The sequence below is a fragment of the Phocoena phocoena genome, chromosome 2 (genome assembly GCF_963924675.1).
Source record: "Phocoena phocoena chromosome 2, mPhoPho1.1, whole genome shotgun sequence".
NCBI lineage: Eukaryota > Metazoa > Chordata > Mammalia > Artiodactyla > Phocoenidae > Phocoena > Phocoena phocoena.
The window spans coordinates 85,726,448-85,752,370 of NC_089220.1; the positions used below are offsets into that span (position 1 = coordinate 85,726,448).

The window sequence follows — 25,923 nt, forward strand, 5'->3', positions numbered from 1 at the left end:
TTTCCTGGGAATAGCAGAGCTCCTCCTGTTCATCTCATTAATTCAATACATACGTTGTACGGTATCCAATGAATACATATCTTATTGACTCAGCTGAATTATCAACTTGTGGGGGCAGGACTTTGTGCCCCAGAACCGTGGCCTGCATGTTACATGTGCTCAGAACGCGAGCTGTGCATTGAATTCGCGTCGGTCTCTGTGCCACAGGAGCAGTCATAACCCTGGGGAAAGCACAGAAGTTCCGATTCAACCACCCCGCAGAGGCCGCCGTCCTTCGGCAGAGGAGGCAGGTGAGCACCTGGTGTTTCCACGTGGCTCCTGGCCTCCCCGCTTCTCCTTTCTGGAGGGGGTCGAGCTTTGTCTGGGTCTGTTGGGATGGGGGTGATGATGCTTCCTTCCTTGTCTGCAGGTTGGAGAGACTGTTGGTAGCAGTGGCTCTCTGGAGTGGCTGGATTTGGACGGAGATGTCACTGCCTCCCGGTTGGGTCTTTGCCCTTTGCTTGGGAAGGAAAGGTGAGAGACAGCTGCTCGTTCTGCTGTGGGACGTTTTGGTTTTGCTTTTTAATTCATTACAACATGGAGCGGGGAGGAGATGAGTGTAGCAGCCAAGCTCGGAATGAGGCCTGGTCTGAACCAACGTGGGCGAGTGTTCTGAGGACGCTGAGCTAGCCGCTCAGCTGGTGGTTGGCAGGGTGGTGGTCGTGGCCTTCATTCGTTTCCCCTTGGGTATTGCAACTTTCTTCATCACTGAAAGAGGTATATATCATATAATGTTTCCTGTGGTCAACTTCCTCTGTCAACAAGATTTACACCTGATGTATTTGTGGATATCTTTGCTGCTTTTGGACCTACCTCTTTAAATTCTATTAACCCCTTTAAATTCTGGCCTGCCTGTGTGTGAGCTCACATGTGTGTCAGTTAGCTCCAGGACTGTGGCTTCCTCTGAGTTTTTAAAGTTACTGTGAGATTGAGAAGCCTCTTTTCCTCATAACCATGGGCCCAGTACTATGCATGAGGGGCAGGAACTCCAGGACCAACATGAAAATATCTTGGGGCTCTGCCCTGTGCTACTCGCTTCACCTGCCTTGAGACTGTGGAGTGTGGGTCCGAGTTTCCTACGTGACTCATGGGAACTGCTTTTCTTCTTCATAGTCGTTCTTTATCCATTTCTGCATAGAAGCCCCCTCCCAGATCGAGATGCCTTGTGGGTTGGATCCTGGGAATAATGGTGAAATTATTCTGAAAAGCCACAATTCTGAAAGCCACAGTGGCTTGTACCTTGGAGACTTCCTGTAGAAAATGTCAGCAGGGGACCAGGTACCTGTGCGACCCCTGGTGTGGGGGGCTGTCCAGCACCATGAGCACAGGGTGCCTGGGAGGGTTCTGATGGCCCTTGGTCCCCTGCTGCTCTTTCCTCAGGCCAGGAACCTTGATGGCAGCTGAGGATAGCCTTGGGGCAGACCTCGGTGGTGAGATGTTGGATGAGGACAGGAGCATTCTGAGGCAGGTAGTACGAGCAGCAGGCAGGTGCTCACAGGAGGGCTGCTGACGACCAGAGGCTTGAGCCCACACCACCCACTGCTGCCAGGGGCTGGCGCACACGTGCTGGCAGTGCTCCAGGGCCTAAGGGAGGATGGTCAGTGTTGGGTGACTGTGGGCCCTGAGGGGTGACATAGGGTGGAGCATATCAAGATCAAGGTAGACTCAGGACTGAGGCCGGGGCTCTTGTTTGTCAGAGTGGCCTCCCTTTTTGTAGTGAAGTCATGAAAGGAGGCCTTGTCTTAGGTCAGTTCCTTTGGGAAGTCACACTGAGGATGTGTTTTTCCCAAAGTCCAGAGGTCTACAGGGAATGGTTCTCCAACTTAAAGAGCCTTGGATGCTGAAGAGATACATTGGAGCTGGGTAAAGCGACCTTACCTCCTAGTTGTACGACAGAAAAGCTGTGTGACCTTAGGCAAGCTACTGAGTCTCTGAGCCTATTGGCTCACCTCTAAGTAAGGATGCTACCATCTCCCTCCCAGGGGTCCTCGTGACACAGGTTGAAAGAGCGAATGCACATGGAATACTTTGCCCAGTGCCCAGTGCCCGACACCCCACAGTCCCGCTGCCGGGAGGCCCTCACGGCAGGGGCTGCCCGGGAAGGTGGCCTCCCTTTTGCTTTCCTGTCCTCCCACCTTGCCCCAGTGGACCCATCCACCCCAGAGAACACTGGGCTTCTGCCTTTTTAAGGTCTTCTCAGGCTCTCTAGCTCCATGGGCATGGACGTGACCTTTCAGTTGCACCAAGAATGCACCCTTTCATGCAGAGGACAGAGGGGGACTGGAGAAGCAGGCCTCTCCCCCTCACTGCCTTCGCTCTTAAGCTCCAGCTCTGGGAGCCTGTGGGCCAGGCCGGTCCTGCCCAGCTACCATTGCCAGCACGTGTGCGCCAGCCCCTGGCAGCAGTGGGTGGTGTGGGCTCAAGCCTCTGAGCAGGCAGAGGGGCCGGGAGAGAAAGTGAGTGTGCGGAGCCCTGCACGTTGTCAGCAGGGCTTCCCGTCTGGGCTTGTGTCTCCATGAGGGTCTCTCATATGCTCTTGGCTGGGGTCGGCTCCGAAGCCTCCCTGTGTCCTAGGTTTCCTTTCCGCCCTCTTTCTCTCTGGAGGGATGCTTCTCTGGTGGGGAGCCTGTGAAGCCAGAGCTGCCTCCAGAGCAGGGGAAATTGGCCTGTCGGCCTCCTTTTCTCCCTGCAGCAGTGAGTGATCTGGACCTGAGAAGAGTTTGTCCTTGAAAACTGTCTGTTGTCCGTGTTCTTGGCATTTTCCTCCTGGGAATTTGGGGAGCTTAACCTTAAGTGCCTAGAGGTTAAGCTCTAGGGGGTCACTGTTGCTGCTGCCCTAACCTCTGCCACCTCAGCGAGTAGGTGCCATTGCATTTCTGCTGTGGAAGCTGCCAGAGCCGAGCAGCCGGAGGGCGCGATGGAGCCCTGGCAGCAGCTGGGGATGCTGGAGTCCCCCAGGGAGAAGGGCACCATCTGAGAGGGACAGAGGTCCTTGGCCGCAGGTTACTGAAGACTGGCCCTTGGTGATCTACCCAACATATAGCATTTAGGTCGCCTTGTTCTTTTTCACATGCTTTTGGGGAACTTGGCTGATGTACTCAGCACAGGAGACATTTTCAGTCTGATGGTGTATGGCTCCTCGGACAAACGTGCATGTCTGTGGGGCTCCTCCCAGACAGCCTCTCCTTGTGGGCTTGCGGCTGCTATGGAGGAAGCTGTATTGGGTCTGTAGAAGCTGACAGGCTGGCTACAGCTTTTCCCGGGGAAGCGTGGAGGAGCTCTCTTCTAGGGAGAAGCAGATTGTAAATCTGAGGGTCCGGGGACAGTCAGAGAAGGAAGCTGAACACTCTCAGGAAATTCAGAATAAAGATCTCCTTCCTACCCCTTGTATCTGATGTTGTAGATCTTAGCTGGGTGTGTCTAAGACACTCTGATGGGCTCGGGTTTGTAATTCAGCCGTGTCTGTGGTCAGACACAATTTGGAGCTGTGACACAGGCGTGATACATATAAATATACGTGTAAAATGTTTTCCATTAACTGCTTTTTCTGTTTGTGTGGCGCTAACCGGCTTCTTGTTCCAGTTGCTATCCCTGGCCTTTGCCTTATGTGTGACAAACGGCGCCTTTCCTGTTTTCTGTACCTTCCACTCTTGTGTGTTGCCCTTTTGCCCACAGCAGCCAGCAGCCGTCTTCCCCAGAGCACACTCGCACAGGTACCTGGGCCCCTCCTGATTCCTGGACTCACTGTAGATTGAGTCACCTCCCAGCCTCCTTTCCAGAGAGGAGCCTGCTGTTGTGTCAGCTCCCACCCACGCCCCCATCCATCTATTCACTCTCCCACCCGTCCCTCCTTCACTGTCCTCCTAAGGCTACATTAAGAAATCTTAATTTCTTCTAAGACAGAGGCAGCAGACTTTCTGTGAAGGGCCAGGTTGTGCTGTAGCCTTCGCCGCAGCTATTCTGCTGGGCCAGTGAGGCACGGAAGCCCTCGAGACGATACATAAACCACGCGTGTGGCTGTGCTCCAATAACTTGATTCACAAAAGCAGGCAGCGCATCATTTAGCCCGAAGGCTGTAGTTTGGGGACCTCTGCTTTCATTCTGTTCTACAAAGTGATAAACCTCCGAAGTGGAATGGACCCCTCAGAGCATACTGCTCAGATGGTTTGTCGTCTGCTTCTAGTGTCAAGTCACTTAGAGAATCTCCAAGCCTGAGAGCCGTGGCCTCCTGGGGCTGGAATGAGGGCCAAGGGCAGGATAAGCGAGGCTGGCTGGGGCTTTTGTGTCGGTCTCCAGCAGACCCTGACCCTTCCCAGACGCTCCCCCTCCCAGCCCGGAGTGGAGCCCCCGTGCATTTGGCTCTTTTTGAAACCTGAATGACAGGGACGGAGAGGCCCTGCGGAAACAGCATGGGAGGCCCTTGCATAGAAGTCACGTGTGACCTAGGGAGAGGTTAGCATGAGGGGAGAAGCTGTCAGTCTTCAGAGGAAGGCTCCGACTTATCCATGGTCACACAAGAACCTGGTGGCAGAGTAAAAGCATGACTGTAGTCTAGAATTTTTTTTTTTTTTAGGTGGAGGTGCCAGGGATTGAGCCCGGGTCCTCATGAAAGCCAAGAGAACCTTTTTTAAAATAAATTTATTTTTGGCTGCATTGGGTCTTTGTTGCTGCGCACGGGCTTTCTATAGTTGCAGCTAGCGGGTACGTGGGCTTCTCACTGCGGTGGCTTCTCTTGTTGTGGAGCACGGGCTCTAGGCGTGCTGGCTTCAGTAGTTGTGGTTCCCGGGCTCTAGAGTGCAGGCTCCATAGTTGTGGCACGTGGGCTTAGTTGCTCCGCGGCATGTGGGATCTTCCCGGGCCAGGGCTCGAACCCATGTCCCCTGCATTGGCAGGCGGATTCTTAACCACTGTGCCACCAGGGAAGTCCCAAGAAAACCTTTTTAAATTTTGTATTATTGGAAATTTTTAAATACAAATGATCAACTCATGGCTAATCTTGTTTCATTTATATCCCCAACGGATCTAAACAAATCTTGGACAGTTTCACCAGTAAACATGTCAGCATGTATCTCTGAAAGGTGTGGTCGAGTCTAAAGCTCTTGAACCCTCATCCAGGGCTCATTCACCGAGAACAGCCCTTGAGTGGAGACCAGCTCTCCCCTGGGGCTCCTGCTGCACACACAGCTTGGCGTGCATCTGAGTTCCCTCTCTCCTACGACCACATCAAGAGGGTTTCTGCTTTAGGAGTGGAGGTGCAGTCATGATCGCTGAACATGGAGGAGAGGATTTCCATTCCCACAGTGTTTCTGGAGCTTCTGCTCTAGTCTAGTTACAACAGATTTTTAGCAGATACCTTTTTATTCTTTTTTAAAGGACAAAGTTTCTTGATTTAGCTAAAATGTTGTGTTTTCTAAAAACAGCCGCTTTTCTTTCCTGGTTATTTTCCTTAACCAAAATGAACTTGTGTTTCTGCTAAACCCACAGTCTAAGAATATGCTAGTCTCAGGACTGTTCTCCCCTCCCGCACTGTGACATCATGAGCTGCCTGTGACACCGTGCCTGTGTGTCCCAAGTTGCCAGAAGTCCAAAGCCCTCTCTGCCTTATTGAATGCAGGACTCCATGGGAGGGGCTAAGGCCGTGGAGGTGTTTGCTGAGCTGGGTTTACATTTCCCCCCGGGTAACCCCGGCCCCTGTGACAGGAAAGCGCTGGGAGAGCAGAGTGACAAGGACCACAGGCCACCAAGGGCTGGAGAGACACCCTGCGGGGCCCAGATTCAGCAGCAGCGCCTGTGCTTCGTGGGGGATTTGAGGCAGCGAATCCTAGCGGGACAGATTAGAGCCAAACAGGAACGGGAACTGGATGGGACGTGTGCCAGCCAACAGGTTAAAGACGGTAGGAGCCTGCTTCCCCTTCCCATCTCTCCACACCGCCCTGGCCCTCTGTATTCTCTCCTTTGTTTTCTTTGTGATATGATGGAATCTTTGGTGTTAGGGGTTCTCTCTCCTCTTTTAGAGACCAGAGGCTCTTACACGGGGGCTGGAAGCAAGAATAAGGAAGCGACCTTCCTCACTGCCCTCATCCGTGCTTTTCCAGGTTCTGCTGCTGGCCCTAGCATGTGCCCGCTGCCCTGCTGAGGCCCGGGGCTTCGTCCACTTGCCCTGTGGTCAGGGGGCCCGGCACTCCTGCCCCAGAGAGCCATGTGGCCCTCATCCCGCCACGTCACCCTGGCCAGCTCTTCACTCTGTGCAGGTGCAGCCGTGGCCAGAGGTGCCTGAGTCCAGGGAGGGAGGACGGGCGGACCTTCTCTCAGGGTGTTTTTCGTTCTCAGACCAGCAGTGGCTACTCAGAGAAGGGACCTGGCCGGCCGGCTTGCAGCAGCAGCTGCAGCAAGACCGTATAGAAGAGAAAGAACTTGCAGCCGCTGTTCCATCTGATTCATGGTGCCAGACAGACCCTGAGACTCAGCCATCTCCCCTGGTCCAAAGCCAGAAGAGGGTGGTGCACCCGCAGCTCCTGCGGAGACTCGCGCTTCGGGTGGCGGAGCGGAACGGCCGGCAGAGAAGGGTCTCGTTCCAGCTGAAGAGGACCATCGAGAAGCCGAGGCTGCTGGAGGCCCACAGGAGACCGGAGCAGCTCAGGTCGCTGTGCAGGCTCCAGGATGACTGCCCCCGGAGGCCCCCCTTCCCGGCCTCCTGCCCTGGTGCCCTGGTCCCCGGGCCTCAACGCAGAAGCAGATTGACAAGTTGCAGTTCCTTGAGCCTCCGAAGGCCCTGCCGCCGGCACTCAGCCCAACTGCACAGGTACAGCTATCGGAGGCCGCCTCGGGGCACCGGCTGAGGTTTACAGCCTTGTTGCCTGGGCAGCGATCTTTACTTCCTGGGGCCTCAATTTCCTCCATTTGTGAAATGGAAAGATGTGTCTACTCTTGTCTTCCTCATCACTTTTTCTCCTGATCACTCTCTTCTTTCTCTGTAGTTGATGTCTTCTAAGATCTTCCCTGCCCCCACTCTGGGGGGCAGCTCTTGCTGCTTTGATCATATCTGCTGAGGGAGAATCTCAGCCTCATTTTCCATGTGCTGTAGACCCTGACTACCCACATATGTCTCCTTGTGTGTGTCCTGCCACCACTCTGTCTCATATTGCCTCAGACCGCACTCTTCCTCCCTCCCCTCCCCTCCCACCCGACCTGCTGGCTCCAGTCAGTTCCAGCCCACCTACCATGCTGAGCAAGTGAAACACTCTCTTTCTGACTCCTGGGTTCATTTTGGGATCCTCCTGGTTTCTTTTCTCCTTCACTCCTCACATTCAGTCAAGGTGAAGATATGTTATCTCCCAGACTGCTTGGAGCAGAGGACTATGTCTACCTCTTTATATCCTCCAGGCCTAGCGCAGGGCCTTGCCCATATTAGGTGCCCAATTAATGTCTATTACTGTTATGTTTGCTTACCAATCTGGTCTTTAGAGTACTAGGTAGGATTTTTTTTTTAAGTTTTATTATGAAAAATTTCCAACATACACAAAGTTGAGAGAGGCAGGCTTTTTTTTTTTTAAGTTTTATTATGAAAATTTTCCAACATACACAAAGTTGAGAGAGTTGTGTACCTGTCACCCATGTTCAGCAAATGTCAAGATTTACCATGCTTGCTTTGTCTCCCCTCCTTCCTTTTTCTGATGAAGCATTTTAAAGCAACTTCTGGACATGATGTCATTTCAATCCTACAAGTATACACTTCTGAAAAATAAGTTTTCTTATAACCACATTGTCATCACACCCAACAAAATTAAGATTAATTATTCAGTATAATCAAAAACCTAGGCCATATTCAAATTTCTCTAATTGCCTCAAAATATATATTTATAGTTAATTGAAATTAAGATCCAGTAGAATTTACACACTGCATGTGATTGTTATGTCTTTTAAGTTTCTTTTAATCATGCTTTTTAAAAATTTCTTCATATCGTCGATTTGTTAAAGAAAGCAGGTCAATTCTGTAAAATGTGCCCCTTTATAGATTTGTCTGTTTGATTCCTTGTAGTGCCATTTAAGTTATTCTTCAGTTCCTCATGTTGGAAGTTTTCCCTAAAGGCGTGGTTAGATCCAGTTTCAGTTCAACCTTTTTGTAAGATAAAGAAAATGAGGAACAGAGTGTACCTGGGGCTTCTTTGAGAGCCAAGACTATAGTCTGTAGTTTCCTTATGTACCTATAGAGCTGACCCTGAAGGCTATAGGGGACAGTGACATTGGCCTAGTTTTTTTTTTTTTTTTTTTTTTTGCGGTACACGGGCCTCTCACTGCCGCGGCCTCTCCCGTTGCGGAGCACAGGCTCCGGATGCACAGGCCCAGCGGCCGTGGCTCACGGGCCCAGCCGCTCCGTGGCATGTGGGACCCCCCCGGACCGGGGCACGAACCCACGTCCCCTGCACCGGCAGGCGGACTCCCAACCACCGCGCCACCAGGGAAGCCCTGGCCTAGTTTTAAACCTCTTTCAGAGCAAACTAAGTGGGACTTTATATTCCTTCTCTCAGCAGGAAGTAGGGACCTCTTACTTTTCTGAGATGGCTTTCCTTGTCTCCACAGTATTTTCCTGAATTGGGATCCCTCCACCACGTCACCTCCTGTGCCTGACCCTACTGAGCAATTATCAGAGAAAACCCCATCAGAAGAGTACTTGCCCCAGGCTGCTTATTACCCCCCAAGGAAAGGGCATTTCATCAAGCATGCCCTCCGTTCCTCAGGCGAGGGGCAGCTCTGCACAGCCAGGAAGGCCCTGGCCAGGAAGGGAGCCTCACCCTCTGGCACCTGCCTCACTGAGAGCTGCAAGTCTGCCAGTGTCCAGGAAATGGAGAGAGTGGGTAAGCAGCCCTGTCAGATGGTGGCCCAGAGTTTTGCAGCTAACAAGCTAAAGCCATGGGATAAGCCAGAGGTCCTCACCCCTTCCACCCAGACCAGGAGGGCTAAGGCCACTCACCTGCAGGGTGGGGAAAAGAAGGGAACCTTGGGCCCCATGAGGCTGCTGAGGGAGCCAGTTGCGGTTCCTCACATCCCCATGGATCCAAACAAGCCACTGGGCGTGGAAAGACAGCCAAGACTTTCTGGGCAGAATCCACCCCACCTTCTCCAAGCGGGGCATCAAAGAGGCAGCAGAGGGCCCTGACAGCTAGGGTTGAAAAGTCCTCTCGCTTGCCTCACAGCAGCCCTTTGAAGAGGCAACACAGTGCGGGGGACCCAGACACCACAGCCTCACTCACAGGTTCCAGCCTCGTAGAGGGTCTTGCGAGAGAAAAAGGTGGTGATTTATCTGATGCAGATAGCAGTTACTCAGTAGATTCTCTCCTGTGTCTGTGCCAAAGCCCTGCTGGAGCCATGGAAGCTGGAGGAGCCCCAGGGGAAGGAGCGGGATCTCCCAGGGACAGATGACTCCGACAGCGAAGACAGCCAAATATCTGAGGACTCGCTGGCCGAGAAGGGGTACCAAAGCCCACAGGACAGCCCAGCGCTCAGTTTTCTCACCCGTGGCCATGGCCACTTCAGGGCCAGAGCTCAAGCCTCTGTGAGGGACTTCACCACATCCTCAGACAGTCGACTGTTCACCCAGACTCACAGGAGCGTTTCCCTCGACAGCCTGGTTGACGCTGAGGAAGAACTGGGGGACGATCAGCAAGAAGAGCCTTTCTTCCGTTCAGCTGACGAGATGCCCACGGAGACTTTCTGGCGCCTGCAGAGCTCCAGTCTGCCCGCAGGGGACCAGGAGGCAGTGTGCAGCCCTGGCCCCATCAGCCACAGAACAGGAGCCAGGCTAGATGCCGCCCTGCCAGTGAGCAGTTCATTTTACCTGGAGCTCCAGCCCCGCTGTGAGCAGCCAGAGGTGGCGGTGGAGGCAAGCTCCACAGAACAAACCAACACTCTCCAAGATGTGCAGCTTTCAAGAGGGAGCCCTCTGGTGTCCATGGATTCCTGGTTCTCCTGTGACTCCAAGAACAGTCCCAGTAGCCCCCCAGGTTCTTTATGTCCAAGTCCTGACGTCCAGGATGTTCAGCCCTGCGGTTGGGAGAGGCCTGGATACTGGCCCAATATGGAAGAACTAAAGTCATCAGATACAGAAACAGTCCTGTCCTGCAGCTCCAAACTGCCCCTGGGCAGTGCTGAGCTGCCCTGCAGTGTCAGAAGTGTGTACACAGTCCCTGTTTCTGATACGACCAGGGCGTCCCATCTTCTCCATCAGCCAGGAGCCGATGGCACCTTTCAGGCCAGAGGGGTCCCTGACATGGCCCAAAAGGGCGTCTCTGAAGCATCTGACTCTAGTGTGTCAAGCTTGTTGGCTGCCTCTGCCACCTCATTCACTTACATTGGCAGTGCCTGTGAGGAAGACTGGGCTGCCCTTCAGCAAAAGTACCTCCTTGAACTGTCTCATCCTGTTTTGGAGGCCACAGGAGCACCCAGTCTTCCTCCTCGAGGGAAGGGAAAGCCCTCCCTCGAGGAAGACTCTGGTTCCCTGACCCAAGATTCTGGCAGGGGAGGAGATGCTCTATTGCCAATTGGTCCTAGGGTATCTAGCAGCCTGGATTTCAACAACTTTCCTATCCATCTGTCCAGAATTAGGCGTCTGAGAGCTGAGAAAGAACAGGACAGTCTGCGTGTTGAGGTAGAAGGTACTTCAGATTTCTTTACAGCTAATGAGAAAGAGGTGAGTCATAGTGGAACTTATTCAGCGGACGTAGAATCATCGACTTCTGGAACTACAAATGTGCACGTCTCTACAGCAGCGAACAAGACAGCACATCCCGTGATGGAAGCATGGGGAGTCAAAGAGAGCAGCTTGGAGGAAGCCTCTCAGAGTAGCGAGAAGCCTGGTCTCATGACGTCCTCTGATGAATGTTTCATCCTAACGAACACTTGTCACCATATTGTCACCATAGACACCAAAGAACCCCATTGGCCCCGAGGCTGGGCTCCTTTGAGGAAGAATAGTGCAGACCCAGTGGGGCAATTAGGTCAGAACAGCCACCACCTCCCGCAGGAAGAGAAGACAGACTCCCAGGAGAGCTCCAAGGAAGTGGGTAGAAGACACAGCAGGTTTTCCTTTGCCTTTCCTTCAGGTCCAGAGCTGTACCTCCACTCTGCTCCCTGGAATCCACTCCCATCTTCCCTGCAGCCACCTCCCTTGGAAACATTCTATGTGACCAGAAGCCGAGATGCCCTAAGAGAAACCGCCTTGGAAATCCCGGCTTGCAGAGAAGCAGGGGTGCCCTCCCCCCCTCCCAGGGAAGCATGGGGCTTTGGACATGAGCACCAAGTCCTCCAAAATGTGTATGTGAAGAGTAAGTTGCCAGCGCTGTTACAAAACCAGAATCCCAAGATTGCATCGTCTCAGCAGGTCGTGGCAGAAAGGCCAGCTGACCCGAACACCAAGGAAGTTTGCAGGGAAAAAGGGAAATGCCTTGGAAACATTAAAGAAGAAAGCCATAACTCAGTTTATTTTTTTGTCACTCAGAACAGACATTTTCTTCCATCTACCAGCATAAAAGTATGTGAATTTGAAAATCAAGTTGGCATTTTAAATAAACACAGTCTTCCAGTGCTCAAGCAGGGAGAAAAGGCTACTGTACAGTCCTTCTGCAGTGTCTTCTCAGACAGTGCTGGGTCAAGGAAGCCTCCCCTGGTGTGTGAATCTGAGACGAGTGGGGAAGAAGAGCAGGGGCAGGATGCCGTCCTCAGAGAGACCCCGGCCTGTGACATGAAGAGACGGTTTCCTTCCGAGGTCAGGTCTGATTTCATCTATAAAACCATCAATTTAGGCCTTGACAAGGACAAGATAGAGGAAGCCGCTCGCTCTTTGAAGTCCAGATCAGTACCTCATAGAGTAAGCAGACCAGAGACAGCAGCCCAGGATGAGAGTCCAACCCACAAGGGGGAAAGGAGGAATGAAATTGGGCTTCCTGGAAAAGCGCTCCATCCGAAAGATGGCTCAGAAGAGTTTAGGCTTCCACAGGCAGAGTCCATGTATGAAAGATTCCAGTCAGTTACGTGCTTTCAGGAAAGAAACCTCGGTGAATGCAAGGTCCCTGGAAAGGTGCGAGAAGCGTTAAACCCCAAAGAAGAACCTCCTGGAAAGAAGCGGAGTAAAGGAGATAATAATGCTGATGAGACGGCTAGGCTAATTAGGAGTGCAATGCAGCTGGAAAATGGCATCTTGGAAATTGACTCCAAACAGAGTAAGCAGCTAAATGCTGCCCACACACTGGGAGTCAGTAAGGAGTTTATGTTCCAGGACCAGAAGGACCAGGAGATGGCTGACCATGTGCTGAGGCCAGGCAGCTTTAGAAACCACCTGTCCTTCAAGGATCAGCCATCTTCTCCAAAATGGAAAGATGATGTTATCTTTAGGGATGGTGAAGCTGGACGAATGGAGGTTAACAATAGCATTGATCCCCGGGTACACGACATCAGATTTGTGAAAGGGCACACCCACCCAGCTGTATTAGACAGACCCGCCAGGGAAACTGGTGGTTCTTTAGGGACATTTACAGTTTGCAGAGAATGCACCAACTCTTCTGCTCATCCAAGGAAAATGAAAGCTTCGGCTGGAGCTCTGCTATTGCAGCCCATGCCTGAGAGGACTTCTGAGGAGGGCGAGCTGGTGAATGCAGTGTACCCCAGACGGCCGCCCCGTGGCTTGGGAAGTCTTGAGGAGCTGGAGACTGTGAAGGGTGTTCAGGAAAGCCATTTTGCCAAACGCATATATAGTTCTAAGCAAGAGGAGCCGGAAGTTCAAGGCAGAGTTGAAGAAACGGCTGTGCAAAGAGGGAGCCTACAGGAGAAAAACAAAGTGGTTTCATTAACTCAGAAACTCCCTGGGCCGTGCCAGCATTGTGTGTGCACATTTTTCAGCCAAGAGACTGACCCATTGCCAAGCCAGCCAGGGTCCTGTATGGCTCCTCGCCGAGACCTGAGTAACGCCTTGCCCTTGAATTCAACAAGGCCGCCAAGAACCTATCTTTATGTACCTGGTACTCTAGGCATCTCTTCTTTTGACTATGTGCTGGATCCCACCCTGTTGAAAATGCCCACCAGTCCCCTGGTAACTGGAGCGGGGCATCAGGACCAGAGTGGAGAGCCCGGATGCCACAGCCCACAGCACGGAGACGACAGACAGGGCTTCTCCACGGCACACCCTGCTTGGTGCGGGTCTGTGATTACCATGGCTGTGGGATCTCACAGTCAATCCAGTGTACCAGCGAGCATTCCCCTGGGGGCAGAGGGCAGGAGGTCAACAAGCACCGGTCCGCAAGGCCACGGAGGGGACCTCAGAAGCACCTTGCTGGGCTTGGGTAGCAGGGTGGGTTCTCCTTCCGAAGCTGAGGCAGCTGTACCAAGAGGACCAGACAGAGCCAGTTCCCTGAACAGGGCCTCTAGCCTGCTTGAAAGGAGGGCCAGCTGCCCCTTAGAAGAGGGGGACAAGCGAGGCAGCGGGGAGAGGCAAAAGGCAGAGAAGGAGGCCGAGGACCTCAGTCCTGCCAGTGGTGCTTTCTCAGCACCTGTGTCCTTGCCAAGGCTGCCTCAGCCGGAGCCCTCTGCCCATCCACCCACGTGCCTGGCTGAGTTGGAGGAGATAGGACAGGCAAAGGCCCAGGGGAAGCAGCTTCACAATGTGGTGGCTGGGGGCACAGTCCTTCCTCACGATGAGACGCTATTAGGACCTGAATGTTCTTCAGGGGCCCCTGGCAGGCCTCAGTGTCCACAAATGGGCCAGTCAGTGTCAGCCAGGACCAGAAATGAGGGTGAAGCACGGGGATTTCATGTGGCGTCTCTCTCTGCTAAACCAGGACACCTGTCAAGTGATGAGAGGACATCTGTCCTTCAGGCCACACACCCCTCTGCAGACAGCTGTCACCCTCTGCCCAGCACTGACACTAACACAGGGCCACAGCACCCCTCACGGACTTCCTCCCACGCTGACCCTGCTCCAGGTAAAAGTCACTGTACCGGAAAACTGAGACATTTCCTGGGAGCCGGTGAACAGTTTGTGCATCACACTAGCTCTTCTGAAATCATAGAGAAAGAGGGAGAAGCAACCAGAACACCTTCCTCTGCTGATGCTTTGGGCTCAGACAGTCTTCCTTTTTCAGCAGCTGTGGAGGAGGACAGGAGGGTAATGGTGGAGGAAATAGTGGCTGCCTTACCTTCTCAGGCCCCTTTTGATGCTGCTGGAGGGATTCCATGTAGGCGAGGCCCGTTTGCTGCCTGGGAAGCTGCCCAGGGCATTCTCCCTGGCTGGCAGGAGAGCAGCCCAGCCCACCAAGAACCTGGGACTCTGGACAACACATGGGGAGGAGGTCCTGGTAACTTCCTAGTGGCTGCACAAGGAGGAAAACCAACCTGTTTTGAAAGTCACCTTGTGATCTGTGATGTTCAGAATTCTGCCAGTCTCTCAGGGCCTAACCAAGACCAGGGCCGATGCCTTGAGGCTTCCACCGGCTTAGAAGAAGGGAAGGCGAGTCCCAAATGGGGTGCCGTCCTTCCCAGAGCCCCGGGAGGGATTGAACCGGAAGCTCCCTCTCAGCAGCCTGTGAAGTGGGAGGGGAGTGTTGGCTCTAGGCTAGCAGAAGCCTGCAGGGCCAGCGTCAAAGGTCCCAGGCCAACTCTGTTGCCAGATCAGAGACCTGGAGGAGTTAGGGAGGAGGCCCTGCGCAGGTGCCCGCAGGAAACTTCAGACTGTGGTGTCTTTTCGGGGAGCACTGAAGGCAGCAGGACCCTCAGCCCGTCCGGGGGCCAAGCAGACAGCAGATCTCATCCTTGCCGGCAGCCATGCAACCCTCAACCCGTTGCTTCCGAGGCCCGTGCCTCCCCTTCCTCCACTTCACCGTGTTACAGAGACGGTGACCTGGGCAAGGGGGCTTCCGAGGCCACCCCACACACTCGCCACCCACCCTGCATGGTCCCCCCCAGGACCTGGGGGGTGGAGAGAGGAGAGGGCCATTGCAGGGAACCTGATGTACTCTGGGCACATGGCCTTGAGCCCAAAAGCATTAATGTGGAGTTGGGGCCGGTAGATGGCAGCACCCCGGAGACCTCTGCTGCTGCTCTCCTGCCTCCGGCTCAGGACTGCAGCTCCCCTTCCGCCCCTGATGTGAGGACAAGTCCCCTCAGCCCTTGGGTTGCTGATGGAAGCTGCAGGTCAGTAGGGGATCCTGAGAAAACGGCTGGCAAGAAGAAAGTCAGCGCCGAGCTTGAGGCTCCCCCTTTCCATGCAGGCAGTTGCTCTGAGCTACCCGTGAGATTTCAGGACAGCTCTGCTGGTGGCCGGAGTGCACAGGGCTCTCAAACCAAGCCAGAACCACCTGCAATAGCTGGGGCACCACACAGCCTGAATTTAAGTGAACGGTGTGTTGCGAGTGAGCTGCCGGTGGGACCACAACATGGATGTTTGGGAAATGCCATCAGATGCCTTCCAGGAAAGCCGCAGCTTTCCGCGGAGTCCAAGGATCATGGTGGCTTGGATCCCCAGGCCCAAGTGGTAGCAGAGTTACAGTGCGCCTCCGGTCCCCAGGTTGACAGCCCCCGGGAGGAGGAAGAGCAGCAGAGAGACCAGGCTTCAGGTGGCCGAGAAGATGCTGCCCGGGGCAGGAGCCCCCCATGTGCTGATGAAGGTGGCTCAGGCAGCTGTCAGATTAGAGGTTCAGGCAGAGAGGACGAGGCTGTGGCCAGGCTCCCTGCAGCCTTCAGAGACTCAGCAGCTGTCCCCTTGGGGCAACGTGGAGCACGTTGGCCTGTGGCCCAGGGCCCCGGGCAGCCCTCTTCTGGCGGGGAGCAGCCGGCACCCTGCCACCGGTGCTCACTTCCTGTGATCGCCATTGTCTCTGGCCCCAAACACTCTAGACCGCAGTTCTCGGTGGTCAGCTCTCACCGGTCTCTTCAGGAGCTAAGCTTGAGCGTGGAGCCTCCTTCCCCGACAGATGAGGATATACAGGAGCCTAGCAGATTGTGGACCCCACATCCCAGAGGCTGTTTCTCAGGAAAGTCTGCGGCAAGAACGTCTCTGAAAGCTGAGGGCTGCAATCAGGAAGCCGCCTCTGACCTGGACGGCATCGCTGCTGATCCCAGGCCCCTGCCGTCCACACCCCCTCCTTCCCCGGTGACTTCAGCTGTCTCGTGCATGCCGACCCCCGATCTCATGGCTGCTCGGCTATTTGGTACTCCGGAACAGGCCCAGCCGGGAAAGCCAGAGAGACTGGGTGGCCAGGCTCGGCCAGAGGCGTGGTGCTCTGAGGCGGGCGAAGGAGCCCTGCTTTTTGGCTCCAGCACCATCGATCCCTGCGCCCTGCCCTGGCGTCCCGAGGGGCCTGCGCGTGTTGGCTGGAAGCAATATGTGTTTGGCGGCGCAGCTGATGTCTCCTGTGGCCCGACACCCCAGGGCCTGACACCGTCAGACGTGGACCGGTGCTCCCGTGAGGACGACGGCCTAGACGACCGGGGATCCCCGGTCTACTCCCACCGCAGCACCTTGGCCAGTGCCCGAGGCCTGTCAAGCACACGCAGCCTCGTCGAAAGTGCCCGCCGTTCCCGTGAGGCCTGGGGAGTCTGGGGTTCCTCGTTTGCCCTGGGGAGCCCCCACGTCCTGATCAGCTCTGAAGGGGCAGCCCCCGCTAAGGGTCCTGATGAGAGAGGCGGGTTCCCGGGCACCCCTGATGAGGCAGGCTGCCTGAGGAGGGAGCCTCCCTTGGCTGGAGGAAGTGCTGTGGGCCCGGTGGATGAGATTATGCTGCTGTACCCATCAGAGGAGGGCGGCCCTGTGGGTGTGTCCAGGATGAACACCGTGGAGCAGGGCACCCAGACTCTGGGCTGCAGGTCCCGCTGGAGCCACGCGGACCTCTCCTCTGCTCAGTCGGATCTGGCCTCTTGGGCCAGCATGCACAACCTGTCTCTCCACCTCTCGCAGCTCTTACACAGCACCTCGGAGCTGTTGGGGAGCCTCTCCCAGCCAAGTGTGGCCGAAAAGGAGTGGAATGCCAAGAGGGAGACCCCGGGTGAGGTGCCCCAGGCACTGAAGATGGATGGCTGTACTCAGACCACCATGGATGAGGGCATCCAGACTGACCCGGCCTCACCACCTCTGCACCTCCAGGCCCCAGAGGCCAACCCTCAGAAAGTCAATGCGGTCCTTGAAAGGCTGGGCTCAGATCTTTCCATCACGTCTCAGGAAAAGGGACATGTCCCCGGGACGCTTAAGAAGAGAGGGGCAGAGGGGACCGCATGGAAAATAGCAGGGCCCCAAGATCTTCAGGAAGAAAGCACCCTCTGCAGGCCCTGGAGCGCCCCCGTACCCTCATCCCACTTGAGTTTTCAGAAAGTTCCCCCTGGGCAGAACCTGCATCCTCTGAGCCCCCACGCTTCTCTGGATGCCCCCCTGCCTCCCAGCCTGGCTGGTGGCAGCCTCGGCCGCAGCCTCGGTGCATCTCCCTCCCCAGGGCCCTGTCCGCACACTGTGGAGCCTGTGGAGGAGCCCGGGGTGCGGAAGGAGCAGGGCCCCATGAGCGCCTTGCTGGTGGACAGGGCCTCCTCCCCGATCCTCACGCTTAGCGCCAGCACCCAAGGGTCAGGGCACCCCCCAGGCGCTTTGTCTCTCTCAACCCCCTCAGCTCATTCCCTTGAAGGCTGCCAGAAGTTTGTCTCCCGCCCAAGCCTTCCCCTGGGTGCCCCGAGGGCTGCAGTGGGGAACTATTCTCAAACCACTGATGAGTCAGGTAGCTCTCAGAGAGTAGAGGCTCCGTGTGGAGAAGGTAGCAGTCCCTTAGAAGGGGGTGACCACAGGTGCTCCCTTGGGCTGAGCTCCCGAGGCCACCCAGAGCAGAGCGCAAAGCCCCAAGTCCGTTGCGTGGAGCAGGCCCCGCAGGGGCGTCAGCCCAGGACCACCACTGGGGTCCAGAGCAGACTGTCGCCTCCACCACCGGGAAGCAGGAGCTGGAGGCTGACTGATGGCTTTGTGCCTGAGGACGTGGCCTCCCTAGAGTGTGGCCCACTGAGCAGTAGGGGGCTGAGTCGATGGCAGTGCAGGACAGAGAATGGGGGTGAGAGCTCAGTGTCTCCAGAGGAGCCACGGCCTGCTCTGAACATTTCCTCTTCGTGGGGAGGCCTCTGGTGCCGCCGCAGCTGCCCTTTCTTTGAGTTGGCTGACACCCCAGGGCTCCGGGGTGGCATCTTGGGCCCAACTGAGGCCTGCCAGCCTGAGGGGCGGCTGTGCCCCAGTTCCCAGACATGCATGGCCCCTGAGCCCCAGCACCACGGTCTGAGGGACCTCCCGGTGTATAACAAATCCAGCGATTGGTGTGGGGGTCAGGACGGCTCCCCTGGGGCGCTGGGTGTGATGGATTTGCTGGGGACCAGATGTGATTGCAGCTCAGGAGAGCAGGGACAGAGGCTCCCACAACTTCATGAGGACCAGAGCCAGGCGCCTGAGTGGTCCCAGAGGGAGCAGATCCCCCTGCGAGTCGGGGCCCAGACCCTCTCCCTCAGCGTGGAACTCACGGAAGCAAAACTGCACCACGGCTTTGGGGAGGCAGACGCCCTGCTGCAGGTGCTGCAGAGCGGGACGGGGGAGGCACTTGCTGCCCAAGAGGAGGAGCCGTACGCCCGGTAAGGACCCAGCTCGGAGTGGGGCGACGAGGGCTGGGCGGAGAGGAGAGAGCCTAGCCGGCTGACAGCTGGCCGTTCCCTCCTCCTGGCTCAGCTCTGGGACCTTCCGGGGGTCAGAGATAGGTCTGGAGATGGAGAAGGGCAGTCAGGGTCAGCTTCAGTGCCTCACTCACGTTCTGTCTCAGGCCAGAACGCACCGCAGAGAACCTTTGGAGGGAGCAGGCTGAGCGACTTCAAAACTTCCGCGGGACGCAAAGCCTCAGCCCCCAGAAACAACTGAGCTTCCCATTCAACCGGGATCTCCCCACCTGGGCCTTTGACTTGCCCAGCAGGCGCCGAGAATACCTTCAGCAGCTGAGGAAGGATGTGGTGGAGACCACCAGGTATGGTGGACCCAGAACCCTGTGGGGAACAGGCTCTGGGTGGGGCGAGTGTGGGGAGCAGGGCCTGGATTTGAGCGTCCTGGACACCAGAGGCTGCAGCTTCCTTTGCCAGGAGCGACTCCAGGAGTGGGTCCTACGTGACTGTGGGTAGTCGGAGGCGGCTGTGGAGACTGAGGCAAAGGGAAAGAGGAGGGTTTGGGAGGGAGCAGCGGACGGGGTGGGGGTGGATAGAGGAGCCGTGCCATGCTATGTAAGACTGCAGGCCTGAGCCTCAGGGTGTTTGTAAGACCACACCCGAAGGCCCTGTGGGCAAAGAGAGGATGGGTCCTTCAGGAAGGTGGTGTTGAGCGGGCCTGGGCCATCGCCCACTCACCATGTTAGAAGGCATCTCTCCAACCCTCTGGTCTTCCCCAGGAGCCCACGGTCAGTGTCAAGGTCTCCTCACCCACCCTCTGACATAGAGCTGATGCTACGAGAATACCAGCGGGCCCGTGAGGAGGCCAAGGTGGAGATTGCCCGGGCCCGGGCCCGACTGCGGGAGCAGACTGAACAGGAAAAGCTGAGAATCCGCCAGCAGATCGTCTGCCAGCTGCTGCGGGTGGGGAGTGGGGCAAGCCTCTGATTTCAGGGTAGGCTCGGAGCTCGGGGCAGACCAGGGCTGCCTCTGAGTCTTGGGACTTAGAATTTGGAGGAGGGCGTCGGGCCCCTGTTGCCAGCTCAAAGCTGCTTCACTCTCTATTTTCATGCCATCCTCATCAGACCAGCTCCTGTCCCCAGGCCAGGGTTTGGGAGGAAGCAGCTTGGGTATATAGTTGGGGTGGGGATGGGGGAGGCATGGGGGTATGAGGCTGAGGCAGGAGGCAGTGGGAGGTGACGGGAACTGGGGAGGTGAGAAGGGGTGAAAGGGTGGGAAGTGAGGGTGCACCTGGAGCTGGTTGACAGTAATCTGTCCTTCCCAGGAAGAAGAAAAGCTACACACCCTGGCCGCCTCAAGCTCTTGGTGCACCAGCTCCAACGGAAGTCTCTCCTCTGGTGTCACCTCCGGCTACAATAGCAGCCCGGCCTTGCCAGGCCAGCTCCAGTCCCCAGACAGTGTGGTGAGTAGGCAAATGCAAGCACAAATCGGGCCGGGAGCACCCTGGCAAGAGTTTGGGAGGAAGTTCTGCCTCCTGGAGGCCACTGCTGACATGAGCCCTTCTCCTGTACGATGGCCTTTGTCTTCCCTGTGGTTTTTGTCTCCCCTCCCTGTTTACTCATTCATTCATTCATTCAACAAGTGTTTACTTTGTAGGCACTATTTTAGGCACTGAGCAAAATTGTTCTTGTCCTTAAACAGATTATTAGAGGGATAAATATTAAACAGCTTATTTTATTATTTAATTATTGTTGCAGTAGTTTCTGTGAAGAAGGGGTGCTAAGCCGGATGAAACAGGGACCTGACCTAGTGTGGAGGATCAGCAAAGATGCTCTGAAGAGAATGTGTTTAAACTGAGACTGGAAGGCCGAGAGGTAGTTAACTCAGTAAAAGTTGGTGTCTGGAGATATGTGGGGGGCAGGAGAATAGCCTTCCAGGCAGAGGGCCCAGCAAGTGAGGAAGGAGGAGTTGGGGGAACTAAAAGAAGGTTAGTGTGGCTGGAATGTAAAGAGTGAGATGGAAGAATCACAGGAGAAGGGACTAGAAAAGGCAAGGTTGTGTAGACGCTATTGAAAATTCTGGCTGCTTTCTAATCTATCTGATCATGTTACTTCTCAAAGCTGCTGACAAGCTTTTTAGTGGGGAGGAGAATGACGAGCTTGCCAGAGAAGTGGCAAGAGCAGCCCTGGGTAGACCCGCTCACGACCTTGGCAAAGCCGAGTGAGAGATGACAGTTGCTTGGTTCAGGGCACCGCTTGAGTGGAGGAGCAGATGTGGATGCGCTGGCTAGAGCGTCCACAGGATGCAGGGGCAGATTGGAAGTTGGAGGCTGGAAGCAGGAGGAGTCAGAACCACATGCACTTTGGGCTTGAAGGGCTGGTGATGTCCATGTGACGAAGAGCCCTGAAGGGGGCAGGTTTTGAGGGGAAGACCATGAGTCTAGTTTGGTATTTACCAGGTTGAAAGTGCTTGTGAGAAATGCAGGGGAGCAGCTGGAAATCAGGCAGTTGGGATCCAGATCTGGAGCTCAGAGGTAAGATCTGGCTGGGGATATAAAATCTGAAATTCCTTTTGTAAGCAAAGCTTCACATAGTAAAAAAAAAAAAAATCACATTCAAACAGTAGCAAAAGACATAGAATGTCAAGTGCATTTTTCAGTCTTTTTGCCTCCCCAGAACCAGTTTGGTGTATATTTCCAGAGATAGTCTGCAGAAAGGAAATGTGTATAAGGAAATGTGTATCTTTTGAGAATATGTATATCTTTTTTACAATAGTGCGTTAATTTCTGCTGTATAGCAAAGTGATTCAGTTATACATATATGTACATTCCTTTTATTATATGCTTTTTCATTATGGTTTATCATAGAATATTGAATACAGCTCCCTGTGCTATACAGTAGGACCTTGTTGTTCCCATTATCCTTCTTTTTCTGACCCTGTAGTGTATTCTTTTTTTAATTTAATTTTTATTTTATATTGGGGTATAGTTGATTTACAATGTTGTGTTAGTTTCAGGTGTATAGCAAAGTGGTTCAGTTATACATATCATCCTTTTTAGATTCTTTTCCCATATAGGTTATTACAGAATATTGAGTAGAGTTCCCTATGCTATACAACAGGTCCTTGTTGATTATCTATTTTATATATAGTAGTGTGTGTATGTTAATCCCAACCTCCTACTTTATCCTTCCCCCCTGCCCCACCTTTCCCCGTTGGTAAACATGTTTGTTTTCAAAGTCTGGGAGTCTCTTTCTGTTTTTGTAAATAAGTTCATTTATGGGGCTTCCCTGGTGGCGCAGTGGTTGAGAGTACGCCTGCTGATGCAGGGGACACAGGTTCGTGCCCCTGTCCAGGAAGATCACACATGCCGCAGAGCGGCTGGACCCGTGAGCAATGGCTGCTGAGCCTGCGCGTCCGGAGCCTGTGCTCCGCAACAGGAGAGGCCACAGCAGTATCATCTTTTTGGAATGCACATATAAGTGATATCATATGATATTTGTCTTTCTCTGTCTGACTTACTTCACTTAGTATGATAATCTTTAGGTCCATCTGTATTGCTGAAAATGGCAATATTTCATTCTTTTTTATGGCTGAGTAACATTCCATTATATATATGTACCACATCTTCTTGATCCATTCATCTGTTGATGGACATTTAGGTTGCTTCCATGTCTTGGCTATTGTAAATAGTACTGCAATGAACATTGGGGTATGTGTATATTTTCAAATTATGGTTTTCTCCAGATATATGCCCGGGAGTGGGATTGCTGGATCATATGGTAGTCTTATTTTTAGTTTTTTAAGGAACCTCCATACTGTTCTCCATAGTGGTTGTACCAATTTACATTCCCACCAACAATGTAGGAGGGTTCCTTTTTCTCCACACCTTCTCCAGCATTTGTTATTTGTAGACTTTTGGATAATGGCCATTCTGACTGGTGGGAGGTGATATCTCCTTGTAGTTTTGATTTGCATTTCTCTAATATCTATATTGAGCATCTTTTCAATATCTGTATTGAGCATCTTTTCATGTGCTTTATGGCCATCTGTATGTCTTCTTTGGAGAAATTGCTATTTAGATCTTCTGCCCATTTTTTGATTGGGTTGTTTGTTTTTTTGATATTGAGCTGTATGAGCTGTTTGTATATTTTGAAGATTAATCCCCTCTCAGTCTCTTTGCTTGCAAATATTTTCTCCCATTCTGTGGGTTGTCTTTTTGTTTCTTATGGTTTCCTTTGCTGTGTAAAAGCTCTTAAGTTTAATTAGCTACCATTTATTTTTATTTTCATTACTCTGGGAGGTGGGTCCAAAAAGATATTGCTGCAATTTATGTCAAAGAGTGTTCTGCCTGTGTTTTCCTCTAAGAGTTTATAGTATCCAGTCTTAAATTTAGGTCTTTAATCCGCTTTGATTTATTTTTGTGTATGGTGTTAGAGAATGTTCTAATTTCATTATTTTACCTGTAGCTGTCCAGTTTTCCCAGCACCACTTATTGAAGAGACTGTCTTTTCTCCACTGTATATTCTTGCCTCCTTTGTCATAGATTAATTGACCATAGGTGCATGGGTTTATTTCTGGGCTTTCTCTCCTGTTCCATTGATCTATATTTCTGTTTTTGTGCCAGTACCGTACTGTTTTGATTACTGTAGCTTTGTAGTATAGTTTGAAGTCAGGGAGCCCGATTCCTCCAATTCAGTTTTTCTTTCTCAGGATTGCTTTGGCTATTTGGGGTCTTTTGTGTTTCCATACAAATTTTAAAATTTCTTGTTCTAGTTCTGTGAAAAATGCCATTGGTAGTTTGATAGGGATTGCATTGAATCTGTAGATTGCCTTGGGTAGTATAGTCATTTTGACAGTATTGATTCTTCCAAGAACATGGTATGTCTTTCCATCTGTTTGTGTCATCTTCGATTTCTTTCATCAGCATCTTATAGTTTTCGGAGTACAGGTCTTTTGCCTCCTTAGGTAGGTATATTCCTAGGTATTTTATTCTTTTTGTTGCAGTGGTAAATGGGAGTGTTTCCTTAATTTCTCTTTCTGATCTTTCATTGTTAGTGTATAGAAATGCAGCAGATTTCCATGTATTAATTTTGTATCCTGCAATGTTACCAAATTCATTGATGAGCTCTAGTAGTTTTTTGGTAGCATCTTTAGGATTTTCTATGTATAGTATCATGTCACCTGCAAACAGTGACAGTTTTACTTCTTTTCGAATTTGTATTCCTTTTATTTCTTTTTCTTCTCTGATTGCCATGGCTAGGACTTCCAAAACTATGTTGAGTAAGAGTGGTGAGAGTGGACAGCCTTGTCTTGTTCCTGATCTTAGAGGAAGTGCTTTCAGCTTTTCACCATTGATTATGATGTTAGCTGTGGGTTTGTCATATATGGCCTTTATTATGTTGAGGTAGGTTCCCTCTATGCCCACTTTCTGGAGAGTTTTTATCATAAATTGGGTTGAATTTTGTCAAAAGCTTTCTCTGCATCTATTGAGATGATAATATGGTTTTTATTCTTTAATTTGTTAATATGGTATATCACACTGATTGATTTGTAGATTTTGAAAAATCCTGCATCCCTGGGATAAATCCCACTTGATCATGGTGCATGATCCTTTTACAATTCTATTGTTGGATTCAGTTTGCTAGTATTTGTTTAGGATTTTTGCGTCTATGTTCATCAGTGATATTGGCCTGTAATTTTCTTTTTTTGTGTTGTCTTTGGTTTCGGTATCAGGTGATAGTGGCCTCATAGAAAGAGTTTGGGAGTGTTCCTTCCTCTGCAATTGTTTAGAATAGTTTCAGAAGGATAGGTGTTAATTCTTCTCTACATGTTTGATAGAATTCATCTGTGAAGGCATCTGGTCCTGGACTTCTGTTTGTTGAGAGTTTTTTAATCCCAGTTTCAACTTCAGTAATTGTGATTGGTCTGCTCATATTTTCTGTTTCTTCCTGGTTCAGTCTTGGAAGATTGTACCTTTCTAAGAATTTGTCTGTTTCTTCCAGGTTGTCCCTTTTACTGGCATATAGTTCCTTGTAGTAGTCTCTTATGATCCTTTGTATTTCTCTGGAGTTAGTTGTAACTTCTTTTTTTTAAATCAATTAATTTATTTTTGGCTGCATTGGGTCTTCATTGCTGTGCTGCATGTAGGCTTTCTATAGTCGCGGGAAGCGGGAGCTACTCTTCGTTGCGGTGTGCGGGCTTCTTATTGCGGTGGCTACTCTTGTTGCGGCACACAGGCTCTAGGTTCGTGGGCTCAGTAGTTGTGGCTCAGGCTCTAGAGTACAGGCTCAGTAGTCGTGGTACACAGACTTGGTTGCTCCGTGGCATGTGGGATCTTCCCAGACCAGGGCTCGAACCCATGTCCCCTGCATTGGCAGGTGGATTCTTAACCACTGCACCACCAAGGAAGTCCCTGTAACTTCTTTTTTATTTCTAATTTTATTGATTTGAGCCTTTTCCCTTTTTTTCTTGATGAGTCCAGCTAAACGTTTATCATTTTTGTTTATCTTTTCAAAGAACCAGCTTTTAGTTTCATTGATCTTTTTTTTTTTTTTTTTTTTTTGCGGTACGCAGGCCTCTCACTGTTGTGGCCTCTCCCATTGTGGAGCACAGGCTCCGGACACGCAGGCTCAGCAGCCATGGTTCACGGGCCTAGCCGCTCCGCGGCATGTGGGATCTTCCTGGACCAGGGCACAAACCTGTGTCCCCTGCATCAGCAGGCGGACTCTCAACCACTGCGCCACCAGGGAAGCCCCATTGATCTTTTCTATTGTTTTCTTTGTCTGTTTCATTTATTCCTGCTCTCATCTTTATGATTTCTTTCCTTCTACTAACTTTGGGTTTTGTTTGTTCTTCTTTCTCTTGTTGCTTTAGGTGTAAGTTTAGGTTGTTTATTTTTCTTGTTTCCTGAGGTTACATTGTATGGCTATAACTTCCTTGGCATTCCTTGGCTTGTAACTGTATCACTCCAGCCTTTGCCTTTGGCATCATGTGGCTTCTCCCTGTGTGTCTCTGTGTACCTGTGTCTTTGTGTGGCCTTCTTATAAGGACAGCAGTCATTGCATGTATGGCCCACTCTAATCCAGTGGGACCTCATCATAACTTGATTGCATCTGCAAAGACCCTATTTCCAAATAAAGTTACATTTACAGACAGCAGGAGTTAGGACTTCAACATATCATTTTTGGAGGACAATAATTCACCCCACAACAAGGGCTCATCCACTTGTAGCAT

At 52.4% G+C, this 25,923-nt stretch overlaps 1 protein-coding gene across 1 annotated transcript in view; it reads left to right on the plus strand.

The window, feature by feature from the left end:
* The window catches only part of STARD9 (StAR related lipid transfer domain containing 9), a 126,243-nt gene that overhangs the window by 91,814 nt on the left and 8,506 nt on the right, over nt 1-25,923 (plus strand). Inside the window, 10 exon segments of the mRNA XM_065871712.1 lie at nt 208-290; nt 410-513; nt 5,740-5,933; nt 6,370-6,841; nt 8,620-8,999; nt 9,002-9,368; nt 9,370-18,672; nt 18,858-19,055; nt 19,470-19,653; nt 20,015-20,152. Coding sequence (XP_065727784.1) covers nt 208-290; nt 410-513; nt 5,740-5,933; nt 6,370-6,841; nt 8,620-8,999; nt 9,002-9,368; nt 9,370-18,672; nt 18,858-19,055; nt 19,470-19,653; nt 20,015-20,152 — 11,423 coding nt within the window.